The 12,456-nt window shown below is 49.3% G+C and overlaps 1 protein-coding gene across 1 annotated transcript in view; it reads right to left on the bottom strand.

Annotated features, from left to right (window-relative positions):
- Positions 1 to 206: 206 nt before the first annotated feature.
- LOC103912825 (transmembrane protein 263-like) overlaps positions 207 to 12,456 on the bottom strand; it is a 192,422-nt gene continuing 180,172 nt past the window's right edge. The window contains exon 3 of the mRNA XM_009319234.1: positions 207 to 747. Within this exon, the coding sequence (XP_009317509.1) occupies positions 461 to 747 (287 nt within the window). The 3' untranslated portion in view covers positions 207 to 460. The remainder of the gene's footprint in view (positions 748 to 12,456) is intronic.

Genomic DNA, 12,456 nt, shown 5'->3' with positions numbered 1-12,456 from the left:
AGACCCCCAAACACACCTACCAGAGCCAAGGGAAGGGGTGTTTCAGAGACTGTCTTCCCAGCTGAAGTTGAATTTGACTACATAACCCACACTTCAAGCAAGGCATAGTTCCTCCCCCTCCCCTCTTACTCCCCCCACCTCCAGACAGATGGAGCCTGACACCCTTTCCCACCCCTCTGTGCTTACAAGAGCAAGAAGGGAGGAAGGAAACTGCAAGACAGAGACAACGTTGCCTTTAAAGCCTTCGGAGTAGAGATGGTTCCCAGTAGGTGATGGGAGTGAAAGGCATTGACAGTGTCTCTGTGAACTCTGAGCCAGGCAGGCAGCGCTGAGCAGGCTGCAGCCGGAGTCTGCTCGGGTGCTTGACCCTCCCTGAAGTGGCTGGTTCCAACTCAAAGAGGTGCTGTGTAGGGGGAGAGTATGGGCAGGTTGATCTTTTGGAAGGGAGCTGCAACAGGGATTAGTCAGCCTTGTCCTTCTTCTTTGCAGTGAAAGGGACTTTGCTGGCGACCGCACTGCCCACAGCTCCAACACCACCGGTCACTGCCGAGACGCTGCCCTTCACCAGTCCGACGCCAGCAGCGGGGACGCTGGTCACAGCTGTTTTGGTGAGCTCCAGGCTCTTGCTGCCCACCCAGGCAACTCCTCCCAACGTGGCCCCCACAGCCCCCCGGGTGATACTGAACAGGCCGCCTGTCACTCTCCAGATCACCCCTGCCTGCTGCTGCGGATGGTCCTTGCTGGCATCTGTGGGGAGAGAGAGAAAGGGAAAGTCAGAAGTGTCCACTCTGAAGACCTTCTCCCTGGGCACCTCTTCCAGCCCAGGAGGGTTGTCCACCACGGTGCACACTCCCGTATGCGCAGTGCCTTGCAGCCCCAGACCTCCTGGTGCCTGAAGGAGGAACCAGGGTGATCCCAGGCCTACAGCATGGCAGGAGAGGACTTTGGGAGCGTAGAAAGTGGGAGCAGAATTGCCCATGTGACAGAGAAGGGAAGAAGGTGGCTCAGTTACAGCCCCAAACTTGCAAGCCTCAGTGCTGCAATGCAAAGCAAATCCCACTAACAAGAGATGCAATTCCCCTCCCCTGCGTGTTGGCTAACGCCAGTAAATCACAAAGACTAATGCCAGCATAGGAGGCACAAACTGCAGACAGCAACAGCTGACGTTTGTGTGGCCTGCACGTCCTCAGAAACATCTGTTTGGAGGCAGGTCTGTGCTAATGTCAGATGTGGGACTGAGGCACAGCACAGACCTATCTGCAAGAACTGTAATTGAGCTAGCACAGAGAGCAAACTGCAGTAAAGATACAGTGACACGGACGTCACCTCAGGTTGTACAAGCCCTCCGGAGATCTCAGCTACGTATTTAATAGTGTTAAGACAGTGCTTAAGTTGCTACACTATGTCACTGCTGGTTTACCTGTGCCAACTGGATCAAGGCCAGCATGATATACCCACCCAAGCTGCCATCGCACCTGCCCACAACACTGTGGACGTAATGTTCACACCTCACCACTTCTCGGGAAATGGTTGACTCTGAACTGCTACTCACGGGATTCAAACCTGACAGCTCTCCTGCCGGCCTCCACACAATCCTCTCCCTTTGCGTCAGCTAACAATGCTGCGCACAGGCAGCAAAGAAGGAGCTGCTCTTTTTGTGGGGTGAGATATTTTGGATACTCTGACTTCTGATTCACTGCCAGTTTTGTACATGAGATGAGTTACTAGTAATTGCAAAAATACAATAAAGCAATCCTGGCAGGAAAAAAAAGCAAGCACCAGCTGGGAACACAGGATCCCTGGAGCAGCAGCAGCCCTTCTAACCCATTACCTACTCAGAAGAGAGGTTGCACAGCACTGATGCAACAGGAGGGCTTTAGCCCCCCGCTAAATGCGCACCTCATTTCCTAGGAAGCGGGGAAATGACAGGAGTGGAAGTGGCTTTCTGAAAGCCTGCATAAAAACATGGTGCAGACACGCATCTGCGGAGAGCCCAGGACAGGGGCCGTGTCAGCCCCACTGCCTCAGAGCAGAGCACTGCAGAGGCTCCACCAGCACCTCGAGAAAGGAGCCAGTCTGCACTGCACAGCCCTGTGTGCACCCATCCCCCCCGGCATGGGCGTGGGGACAGGCCTGGCATCTGTCCCTGGGACCAAACAGGGAGACACCCCGGCTGCAGCATCCCAGTTCAGCCGCCCACCCAGACTGGGCTGCACAAATGGACTCACCGCTACCTTAAGCGGGAAGGCAAGCTTAATACAGCTAACGGCAGGTAGGTGAGAGCTGGTGGCTGAATGCTCTTTCTCTTTTGAGATCCCAGCCCTTCCACTGCACTCTCTAACACTCTCAGCTCCCTGCTCCCCGAGAAGAAAGCCCCCTCGTTTATCCAGCCAGGCAGCAGCTTCTTTCCTTGATTGTTAATACCATTTCAGGCAGCAGAAAACTCCACCTGGAAAACCCCCTTTGATGTCTCCACCCACTTTCATTTCCAGGCAGATTAGAGCCAACGCTGATGTAGGCAGTGGATTTCCTTTGCCAGCAAACAAAGACCTTGGGAGTGCCGGGAGGCTGGCTCAACCGCTCATCAAGCCGTGGGGCCTTCGCATGCTGCATGCCCTGGTTGATGGAGAAGTCAGACCTAGTCAGCCTAAGCAAACATCTTCCTCTTACTGCTACTAACTCGTCTAATGCCGCGTCTTCACCACATCTGCTATTCACTGTACTTCTGCCAAGCTACCCTGTGAATCCTTCGGAGCAGAGACCATCTTCCTGTTGTCCATGTGTCACGCAACACAGTAGGGTCTCTAAGTGCTGCTCGAAAACAAGCTTTTTTCTTTTCTTTTTTCTTTTTTCTACCAGAAGTCTGGTAGAAAATACTCAGCAGCAGGGCATGGATTTTATTCTTGGAAGCACCAGCTGCCCCAGGGTGCTGGATGCACACGGCTGAAGGGACAACCTGACCTTGCCAAATGGATCAGAGCTGCTGCCTGTGCTACAAGCACTCGGGCGGATGGGAGGCCAGTCAGTCACACCGGGGACTCTTGGATTGCACCATGTCATCTGTGGGAACGGGGGATTTTCCAGGCCTCTTAGGAAACAAATTAAGATGTCTTCAGATTCAAATTGCTAACTTTTAGGCACTTAACATAGGCGTTTAAGTTAGGAGATTTGATTCCTCTGGCTCTGTCCTGGTTTCGGCAGGGATAGAGTTAATTTCCTTCCTAGTAGCTGGTACAGTGCTGTGTTTTGGATTTAGGATGGGAACAAAATTGATAAGGCACCGATGTTTTAGTTGTTGCTAGGTAATGCTTACACTAGCCAAGGACTTTTTAGTTTTCCATGCTCTACCGACTGAGAAGGCTGCAGATGCACAAGAAGCTGGGAGGGGGCACAACCAAACTGGCCAAAGGGACATTCCATACCATGTGACGTCATGCTCAGTACATAAACTGGGGAAAGCTGGCCGGGGGGGCCGCTGCTCGGGGACTGGCTGGGCATTGGTTGGCGAGTGGTGCGCAATTGTACTGTGCATCACTTGCTTCGTGTATTATTATTATTATCATCATATTATTATTATTATCATTTTATTTCAATTATTAAACTGTTTTTATCTCAACCCACGAGTTTTTCTCACTTGTGCTTTTCCAATTCTCTCCCCCATCCCATCGGGAGTGGGGGGGGAGTGAGCGAGCGGCTGCGTGGTGCTCAGTTGCCGACTGAGGTTAAACCACGACAGGCTCCATGTCTAGCCAGGGAAGAGAAGGGGGCTTTTTCAGAGGAGGCTGCATACAGTAGCCTAACCAAGACCAGGCATGAGTCTGAGTTAGGTGGCGTGATGATCCTTTCCTAGTTATTTTTGTGCTGGATTCTTCTAAAATTCTGCAGATTTTGGAGCCATAGAATCATAGAATAGAATCATAGAATCATTAAGGTTGGAAAAGACCTCTAAGATCATCGAGTCCAACCGTCAACCCAACACCACCATGCCCACTAAACCTAAGTGGTCCCTAAGTGCTGCATCTACATGTCTTTTAAATACTTGCAGGGATGGTGACTCAACCACTTCCCTGGGCAGCCTGTTCCAATGTTTAACCACTCTTTCAGTAAAGAAATTTTTCCTCACGTCCAAGCTAAACCTCCCCTGGTGCAACTTGAGGCCATTTCCTCTCGTCCTATCACTAGTTACTTGGGAGAAGATTAGTCTCTCTAGAAGATCCGAGTCTTATCAGAATTGTAGGTTTTTCCCCGAGCTTGACCCAGGCTGTACAGACCTCTCCCTTGGGCAGGTCTCAGGACAGTGCCTGTGAAGAGTCTGGTGTTCACCAGCTCTGATGACTTGAAATAAGCCTTAGGTTACACACCTGTCTGATAATCTGGGCAGCAAAACGGAGTTTGAGAGGGTCCAGTACAGAGTTTCTGGTGTAGCCTAAGCAGCTACAGTTCTACCTGGTATATGACATATTGCTTGCCTATTCCTCAATAGTTTCTCTATGTGTTTGGTTTTTTTTTTCCCCTCTCCCTTAATGCTACTGAGACCCCTTGGCTCCATTTCCAGTTCAGTTGCCAGTCTCCCATCTGCTGCACACAGCTTATCCTGTACAGCCATTTGCGTGTTTTGTCTTCAGACCGAGGGCTGGAAGAACAGACGGATCCAGAAATTCATGAGACTTTAAAGCAGGACTCTACTCAGCGAAAATCAGACTGGTCCTCCAAATGAACACCATCCTCAGAGGATGGCAGGTCTTGTGTTCCCGCTCCCGTGTCCAGGGAAGCAGGATCCTTTGCGTCCCATCAGAGGACTGCAATGCAGAAGCTCTGGGCATTAAACACCTACCGGCATGCTCAGCTGCAGAACGAAGAGCTATATCAATGCAGCAATAATCTTCATGGCTCTCCCCAGGTAAACCTGAGTCTGAGGCTACCTGGAACCTCCCTGGAGGAAGATTTAGGCCTCTGCCCACATTTCAATTGACCTGACGCCACTGGAGCTGCCCAGCTATCTGAACACCAGTAGTGTGAAACTCTCTTGGATGACAGCTGTATGCCTGCAGGTGGATAGCCCAGGGACCAGAGGGAAGAAGGCAACTGCAGATGAGATTGAGGGGGGATGTTACTCTGCCAGCAAAGAGCTAAAACATATTGGAGAAAGTGTCAGGAAATACTAGTGAAGAAAGACAAGGACAAAGGTTCTTTCTGATTAAGTTAGGCAGAGACAATGAAGCTGCAGCACACTGGAGTACCAGTGCTCACATGCCTGCACCTGGTCTGCAGCCACTCTCATGGTCCTTAAAACTCCACAGGTAGCAGGGAGGAGGGATGGAGGACCTGGCCCTAGGAGGGTGGGAGGCTGTTCCAGAAGCATTCCACAGCTCCAACACAGAACAGAAGCTGTACCATAAAAAAAAACCCCAAACAAACTCAGGTTTGAATAGATCTGAAAAGAGAAAGAAATCCCTTGTGACCCCAACCACAAGGGGCCACATCCTAACCTGGCAGCAAGCTGAAATAGGTCGCATTCATTCTATACTCCAGATGATGAGTTGAAAGCTTTCTAGCCATCCCCGGTTAGTTTGTCTTCAGACTGCAATAAACCCCACAGTAAGCTGTCATGTAAGATAAGCATCAGATTTACAGTGCAAATTAGTCTCTCAGACAATGGAGTGAGCTAAGCATTTTGTTGGCACAGAGGAGCCAAGATTAAGGGTGAGACAGACAGCAGAGATGAAATACACAAAATAATCAGAGAGACAGACACACAGCCCAAGCAGAGGAACAATTCTGTTCCCTGGAGCCCGCTGCAGCCCATGCTGCTCATGAAAGCTCTTCACCATCTGCCAAGCCCTTTTTCCTTTCCATCAATGACCTGGCCTTTTCAAGGGTCCCTTCAGCTTCACTTCACCCCATGTTAGCTTAGAACAGGAGGAGGAGAAAAAGAGATGACTAAAATGCACTCCTGTATGAACGCTGGCTCTCTGGGCTGGGGTCTGCACCCCACACAACAGGCTCTCCTCCTCGGCCACAGCCCTCTGCAGTCCGCACTGGCTTCTCTCCAGAGCAGGGGTCCTGCCTGCTGGGGCTCCAGACAAAACTGGGTTTCCTCCTCTGATCCTGACAGCATCTGCATCTGTGACTCAGGGCAGAAGTGAGATCAGTTTGTCGGTAATAACAGATACAACGTTCAAAGCTGCCACAGTGACTCCTCAGGGCTTTGCATTGCATTTATTTGGTGACAGAAAACAATAGCCTGCGCTGGTGCCCACTACAAATGGCACAGGCATTACTCTTCCCCTCGGCCCCTGCTGGCAGGTGATACGACAGGCAGGGAGAACTCTTTACTTTAAGAAGGATTTGTACAAGCTGCTCTTTCCTACTAACTTACAGAAACAGCCCCAAGCCAGGAAAGCCATGTCAGGGAGAGGCATGTATGGTTTTGTATCTTCAGGACACTTCTATCCCTGCTGGGCCCCAGGCGAAGGAGCTGGGCTGGCTCAGAGACCAAAATGTAAACAGCCAATGTCATCAGTCTGTCCCTCAGCAGACATGAGAGGAAGGGATGAGGTCACTAGTTCAAGCCTGAATTACACCTCTGGCAGCTATTAAGTGACCACTGGTGGATTTAGGCATGTTCCCCTACCTAGAAAAATGTTTGGTCTGGAGGAACAAGCAAGGGGTGGAAGGTCAGCTACTCACACCCCTAGTCCCAGCTTTGTCCAGCTGATTTTTAAGCAGCACTGAGCAAATCGCTCTGACCTTTATTGCCTCTGCACCACTGTGATTGAGAATGTGTGATTTTCTAAAAGCCTTGGTTGTTGAGTCACAAAAAAGCATGTATGGGAGAGAAGTTTCCAGTCCTGATGTTTCTTGGAGAAAAAACTGAAAGTTTGATTCAAGTGCACTCTTAAGGCTCTGAGAACCCCAAATAGATTATTGTTATTTTTAACCTTGTGATTTTTCCAAGCCTACCTCAATTTGAAATGCATGTGGCTGGCACTGCTGCTTCTCTTCCCCTTCTGTAAAGCGAAGCTGAAGTTAATGATCCCTATTTCCTTGTATTGCTGTGCTGTCATGAAGGTTAATTAGGTACAGTTGGTGTGGTGCTTTAAATGGGGAAATTGTGTTTGTATCATCGTGACTGGCGCTGACAGATTCCTGTTGACATTCTCAGTAGAGACGCCAATGACAACTTCCAATTTATCTCCGGAGAGGTTTCCAGTTTCCAGACAAGTCGCAAAGGCAAGAGAAAAGCTTGCCCCCTCCCCACGCACACCAGCCTGCTGTTGTGGAGCCACACAAGTTTATCCCGTAGCTGAGACTTTCCGTTTGGGCAATACACTCTTCTAGCACAAGCAGCTGAAAGAGGTAGAGACCACTCTGACTGCTGCGCACAAATGAAATCTCGCTGTACACCTTCTAGCAGGGCCCTTCTCCAGGGAATGGCCAACACCGCCTTCTTCCAAGCCTCCTGCGTGCAGCCGGACAAGGCTTAGCTGACCCTTGTGGGGCATAGCTGTAGCAAACATTTATGCCCGAGATGAAGGAACTGCCACTCATGTTCTTTCTGTCATTTTAGGATCAAAGATCCAGATCCTGCAGTGTCACAGGCAAAGCGTTAAAGGGAGCACTACAAAGCGTTTGTTCTTTAAACACTCGTGCTTCACTCCTGCCAGCAGTCCCATGCTGCAGCTCGTTGGAAATGGCTTTCGAGGCTCAGCAGCTGTGCTCTCCCCAGCCCTGCTCTGCCCAGGCACTGAATGCTACAAACCAGGATGGTTGCCACCAGCAAAAAGCCTAGAAATGCCACACTGAGTTTAGCCCTTGAGTTTTAAACTTTAGCTCTGCAACCAGCAAGACATACTCGCCTCTCTCTGTAACAGGATCATAAGGGAAGCTGCTGCACACAGCAAAACAAGGGCAGCTGTCTCCACAGCCTGGCTCACCCCAGGGCTCTTCACTGGCACAATGAGCTTTAATTGTTCCTCGCACATGCCCCAGGAGCAGTATTAACTGCTGAAGCATCTACCTTGAAGCACTGAGAGACAGGGTTCAGGAGGGTAAACGAACAGTGATATGCAGTGGCTTGTTTTCCTCGGCTGAGCCTTCGGGGAGAAGCAGCCAAAGCTCTGACTCTGGAATTGCGAGGCTTAGAGTTGGTCAGGAGTTTTCTGACTCTTTTTGTTGGGAAGTATCGTGTCACCGAAACAGAAAATGTTTGTCAAGACATGGTGGTATTGTTGAAACTTCCACTGAAAAAAGAATTCAGTGAGACCAGCCTCAGAGCAGCTAACAACCCAGTGGTTAAAACATTTGATCAGCCTTGAGTCAGCCCAAGGACGCTCCCCAGCCTCACACCCACCGGCTTAATGGCCCAAGGAGCAGCTGAATCCCATTTTCACTCTTTTTGTTTAATTGTTTCACTTTGTATGAGATATTAACTGGAGGAGGAATATAAACTTGTCCTCTCACTTTCCCAAAGGCTTTCAATATGAGAGCCAAGATCTATCCTGAGACGGGTCTCTTATTCTTGAAAAAAATTAGCAGTTCCTTTGCTTTGCTGTCCTGCAGAAGACTGTTTTCTTGCTCCAGAAATATCTCTTTTATATAGCTGTAATGGCCTGCAAGGAACGGCCAGAGTACACTTCAACTAGGATTCCCTGGGACCCTTTTGATTCTTAATTCCTTATTTCCCCTCGAGGTTTACAAGACTTCAGCTACTCTGGTAGCATAGACATGTTCTCTAATGATGCTGAAGATCAGGATGGCCCACAGCCCAGAGGTAATGCTCCTTCTCCTCTAGAAAAATGAAAGTGAGTTGCAGGACAGACAGCATTGTCTACTAGAAAGGACATGGATCAGGTAGGAGCCTGGAGACCCAGCTCTGTTGTCAGCATTATTGCTGACCTGTCAGGCAATGACTACATCTCCTCTGCTTCCCTTCCACCCCACCAGCCTGTTTCAGCCACGGGTGGTGTGACTGCCAAGACAGCATTCTGGGGATCCTGCACGGCCTGCAGTAGAGTGGGCCGGCGCAGGCTGCGAGGCAGGAGCAAGTCCCAGCTCTGCCGAGCCCAACAAACTGGGAAAGGTAGGAGTCCAGCCTTTGCAGAAGGGAAACTAATGAGCACTAACCTATTGGCCTCATGGTGCTTCTCCCAGCTCCCTCTGGCATACTTAACCTCTCGTCTCAGAAAGAAAAAAGCGCACACTGGGACAAACTCCTCAGAAGGTTGCCATCCTGTGATACAGACTGTAAGTGCTTAAGGATGAGGACTTGACCCTTTTATAGGCTTGTACAACAGGTGCCTTAAGGAGACCCTTGTCTCATTCGAAGCAAATGTCATCTCCCACCACAGTGTATAGGTTGTAAGAAAGATGAGCCCACAGGAGAGTCCTAGAGCAAAACTGCAAGTGGCATTGCCTACTTAGGAAGAAAGAAATCTGGACATACCATTTCTGTCTCCATTGCAACATCTCTTTTTCTCAATGTGGAATATATGCAGAAGGTCAGGCTTTTGCTACTGGCCAGACAGGTTGCTAAAAAACCTATAGGATGTCTCAAAGCCACTGACAGAGTGGAGAGGTGATCCCGAAAGGCATGAGATTTCAGCTTGTCCCCGAGAACTGTGTGCAGTGGCTGCTTCCTCCCCACCCTCGCCAACCTCTGGGTCTTGCACAAGAAACCACAACGGTGCGTTATGGCAGGTACGAACAGCAAGGGACAGCTATCAGCTGGGCTATACCTTCCCTCTCACTTGTGTTAAAAGCATCAAAAGTGGCCATCAGACTTAGTTTGTTCGAACTTTATGTTCCTGTCCACCTTCCATTTCCACTCTCTGCTCCACCTACAAGCGCTTGAATCAATCAAGAGGCTTGCTTAAAAGCCTGGCAAGAAAGAGCATATAAAGCTTCACCAACGGCTCCTTTTCCTATTGGAGTCTCATCACCGTGACGCTGAGATTTTGGATCACAAGGACTAGAATCACCTCTTGCTCAGAATATGGGCTCTTGATCTCACTTGGGGATCTGTGGATGGAAATGGAATAATCCAGTAGACTCAACGATTTTCAGTGGCCTCAAGCTTTAATGGTCTGAGAAGGAGAGCTTTCAGACATAAAATTTTATTCCTTACAAACAACCTTTCCTAGCATTTGTGCCCAGCTGAAGAGACCATCTTTTTAAGCCTGCTCTTTGACTCATGCTAACTCAAGCTCCTGTCAGGGCACATCACCTACTCTGTCAATTCTGTAACAGTGGTTGCACATTCTTCACCGAGCTGCTTTGAGCTGCTTGTGATAGTACCTGGCACAAAAAGACCCCAAATGAATCAGAGGCTCTTGTTAAGCAGCCTTGTTAATTCAGCTCTGATAAAGACACAGGAGAAAAAATAATCAATATTTGTAAAATGAAAAAGGACAAAATCCATAGAGAAATAAAGGTCATTTTCATGGTTCTATGAGGCCTTTACAAAGAATAGAAAGTAAATAACATAATCCAAGCTTATGTAAGAAATGACTTTTCTTCCATGCTCTAGTGCTACCCAGTGGGTTTTAAACAAAGGCAGACTCAGCTAAGCCTCCTCTGTCCAGTGAGGCTAGAAGTCCTTCTCACAGCAATATTGCTAACTCACAATTTATCAAAAAGTGCCTGAAGTTTGGTCCCAGAAGCAGTTTGGGAAGGGGCATGGGAGCGAAAAACAGTCACGTTTAACCAGCAGGAAGGTGCTCCAAGCTGTCAAGATCAGACATCAAAAGTCTGCTCTGCTCGTTCATCAACTGTCGTGAACATTTTGTGTACTCTGCCACCTTATTATTAAGGGCTTAATCTCTCTACCTTATGGAAACACGATTGTCACTCAAGCATTTTACAGCTGTGATATCCGAGAATTTGTCAAAAATACTCCCAGTAAAGTTAGAAATGTATCTTGTCTCACTGGGGAGGACCCAGGTTCAGGCATTTCCTCTTCCCACTCCTGGAGCAGCTGAGCAATGGATGCTGATGCTTTCCAGTAGTATGGCTGGCACCAGTGAGAAATCCAGAAATTTCCTATTTATTCTGATTATGTGCTCCCCACCCTTCTCCAAGGCACATGGAGGAACTGAAGAAAAAATGGACAGCAGCTCAAAAAGCAAAGCCACGAATTTTAACTGACCTAAGGTCTGAGTGAAGATTTTTCGACTCAGAGAAATGACCCATTCATCCCAGGGGCTATCCAGGAGTCTTTCTGTCCATCCGAAGGATAACAAGGCAGTTAAGCTAAAAGCTGTCTGCTACAGCAACAGCCGAGCTGGGGATTTATTGGGGAGGCACGAATATGCTTCCCTGCTCATGCTTCAGCATGCCAGCAACGGGCAGGATAGGGCCTTTGTTATTCTGCTGGTGGTAGGTGTTTGATGGCATAGTCTCAAAAACTTGTTTCCCATCTCAGCTGTCAAGGGAAGAGCGCTGCAGTCATGAGTGGGCAGGTATGCTGCCTCTGGGAGCAGATGAACAGGCAGAGCATCCCTCCCCCACAGCCAGGCTGACCAGGGAAGGACAGGATCCATCGGTGCCGCAGACGATTAGATCTATTCCTGTGCAAAAATCACACCCCAGCTCTATGCCCAAACCTGTCGCGTGTCCCCTCGCCTCTGTCGCTTTGAAGTGAGCCAGCCAGTCCTACCCGTTATGTTCCCAGTGAGTCTGCCACCTGGAAAAAACTCAGACCTGAATGCATAAATTAGAGGTAGCACTAACATTGCCCAAAGAGACATCAAACCTCCTCCTCTGTGCTGCACAGACAAAGAGCTGCTGCTTAGGAACGTGAAGCTGCGAGTGTGACAGTTCCCTTTGCTTCCTTCCATATTCATGTTCTTGCTCTTTCCAGGGTAGATTTCAATACAGCACAGTAGGGATCCCATGCGCACTTGGCTTCCTGGTGGTTACTCAAGTGCTCTGCCTGGTGCTGCAGATAAATTGGATTTCTTCTTTGACGCTGGGGCAGGACTGCCATGGAGCCAAGGTCTAGTTTGGCTCTTAGAGACGCTGGGATATCTTAAGCCTCCCTTTGAGATTAGTGCTTCATATAGTTGGAGGAGTATCTGGAATAAGAGAGACTCCCGCCCACCTCCTCAGCGCAGCCACCAGCTCAGCCCTACACTCTCAGCCTCTCTTGGGAGGTCTATCTAAGCTTGCTTTCTCCCACTGCCAAGCAGTGATAAACAGGCTCTGCTTTATCTGAAAGGGAGGAGACCCTGTCACCTCTTGGCTTTCTCCTGAGTCAGTCTTGACTCTAGCTTGGGGTATCCCATATCACTGCCTGGAGAAGACTGGTTGACCATAAAGTACCAGAATCGTAGTGTGTGCAGGCAGAGAGCCCGATTCCCTCCCTGCTCTGTTTCTAATCTTCTCTCCTGAGAAGTTTCTAGCCTGCATCCATCTCTGGGGCACTGGGAGGGGGTCGTCAGACAACCTCCCACCAGT

Source organism: Pygoscelis adeliae, unplaced genomic scaffold (assembly GCF_000699105.1).
Source record: "Pygoscelis adeliae isolate BGI_AS28 unplaced genomic scaffold, ASM69910v1 Scaffold22, whole genome shotgun sequence".
Taxonomy (NCBI): domain Eukaryota; kingdom Metazoa; phylum Chordata; class Aves; order Sphenisciformes; family Spheniscidae; genus Pygoscelis; species Pygoscelis adeliae.
Note: the sequence above shows the minus strand (reverse complement) of the source record. Positions and strands in the feature narration are given on the sequence as shown.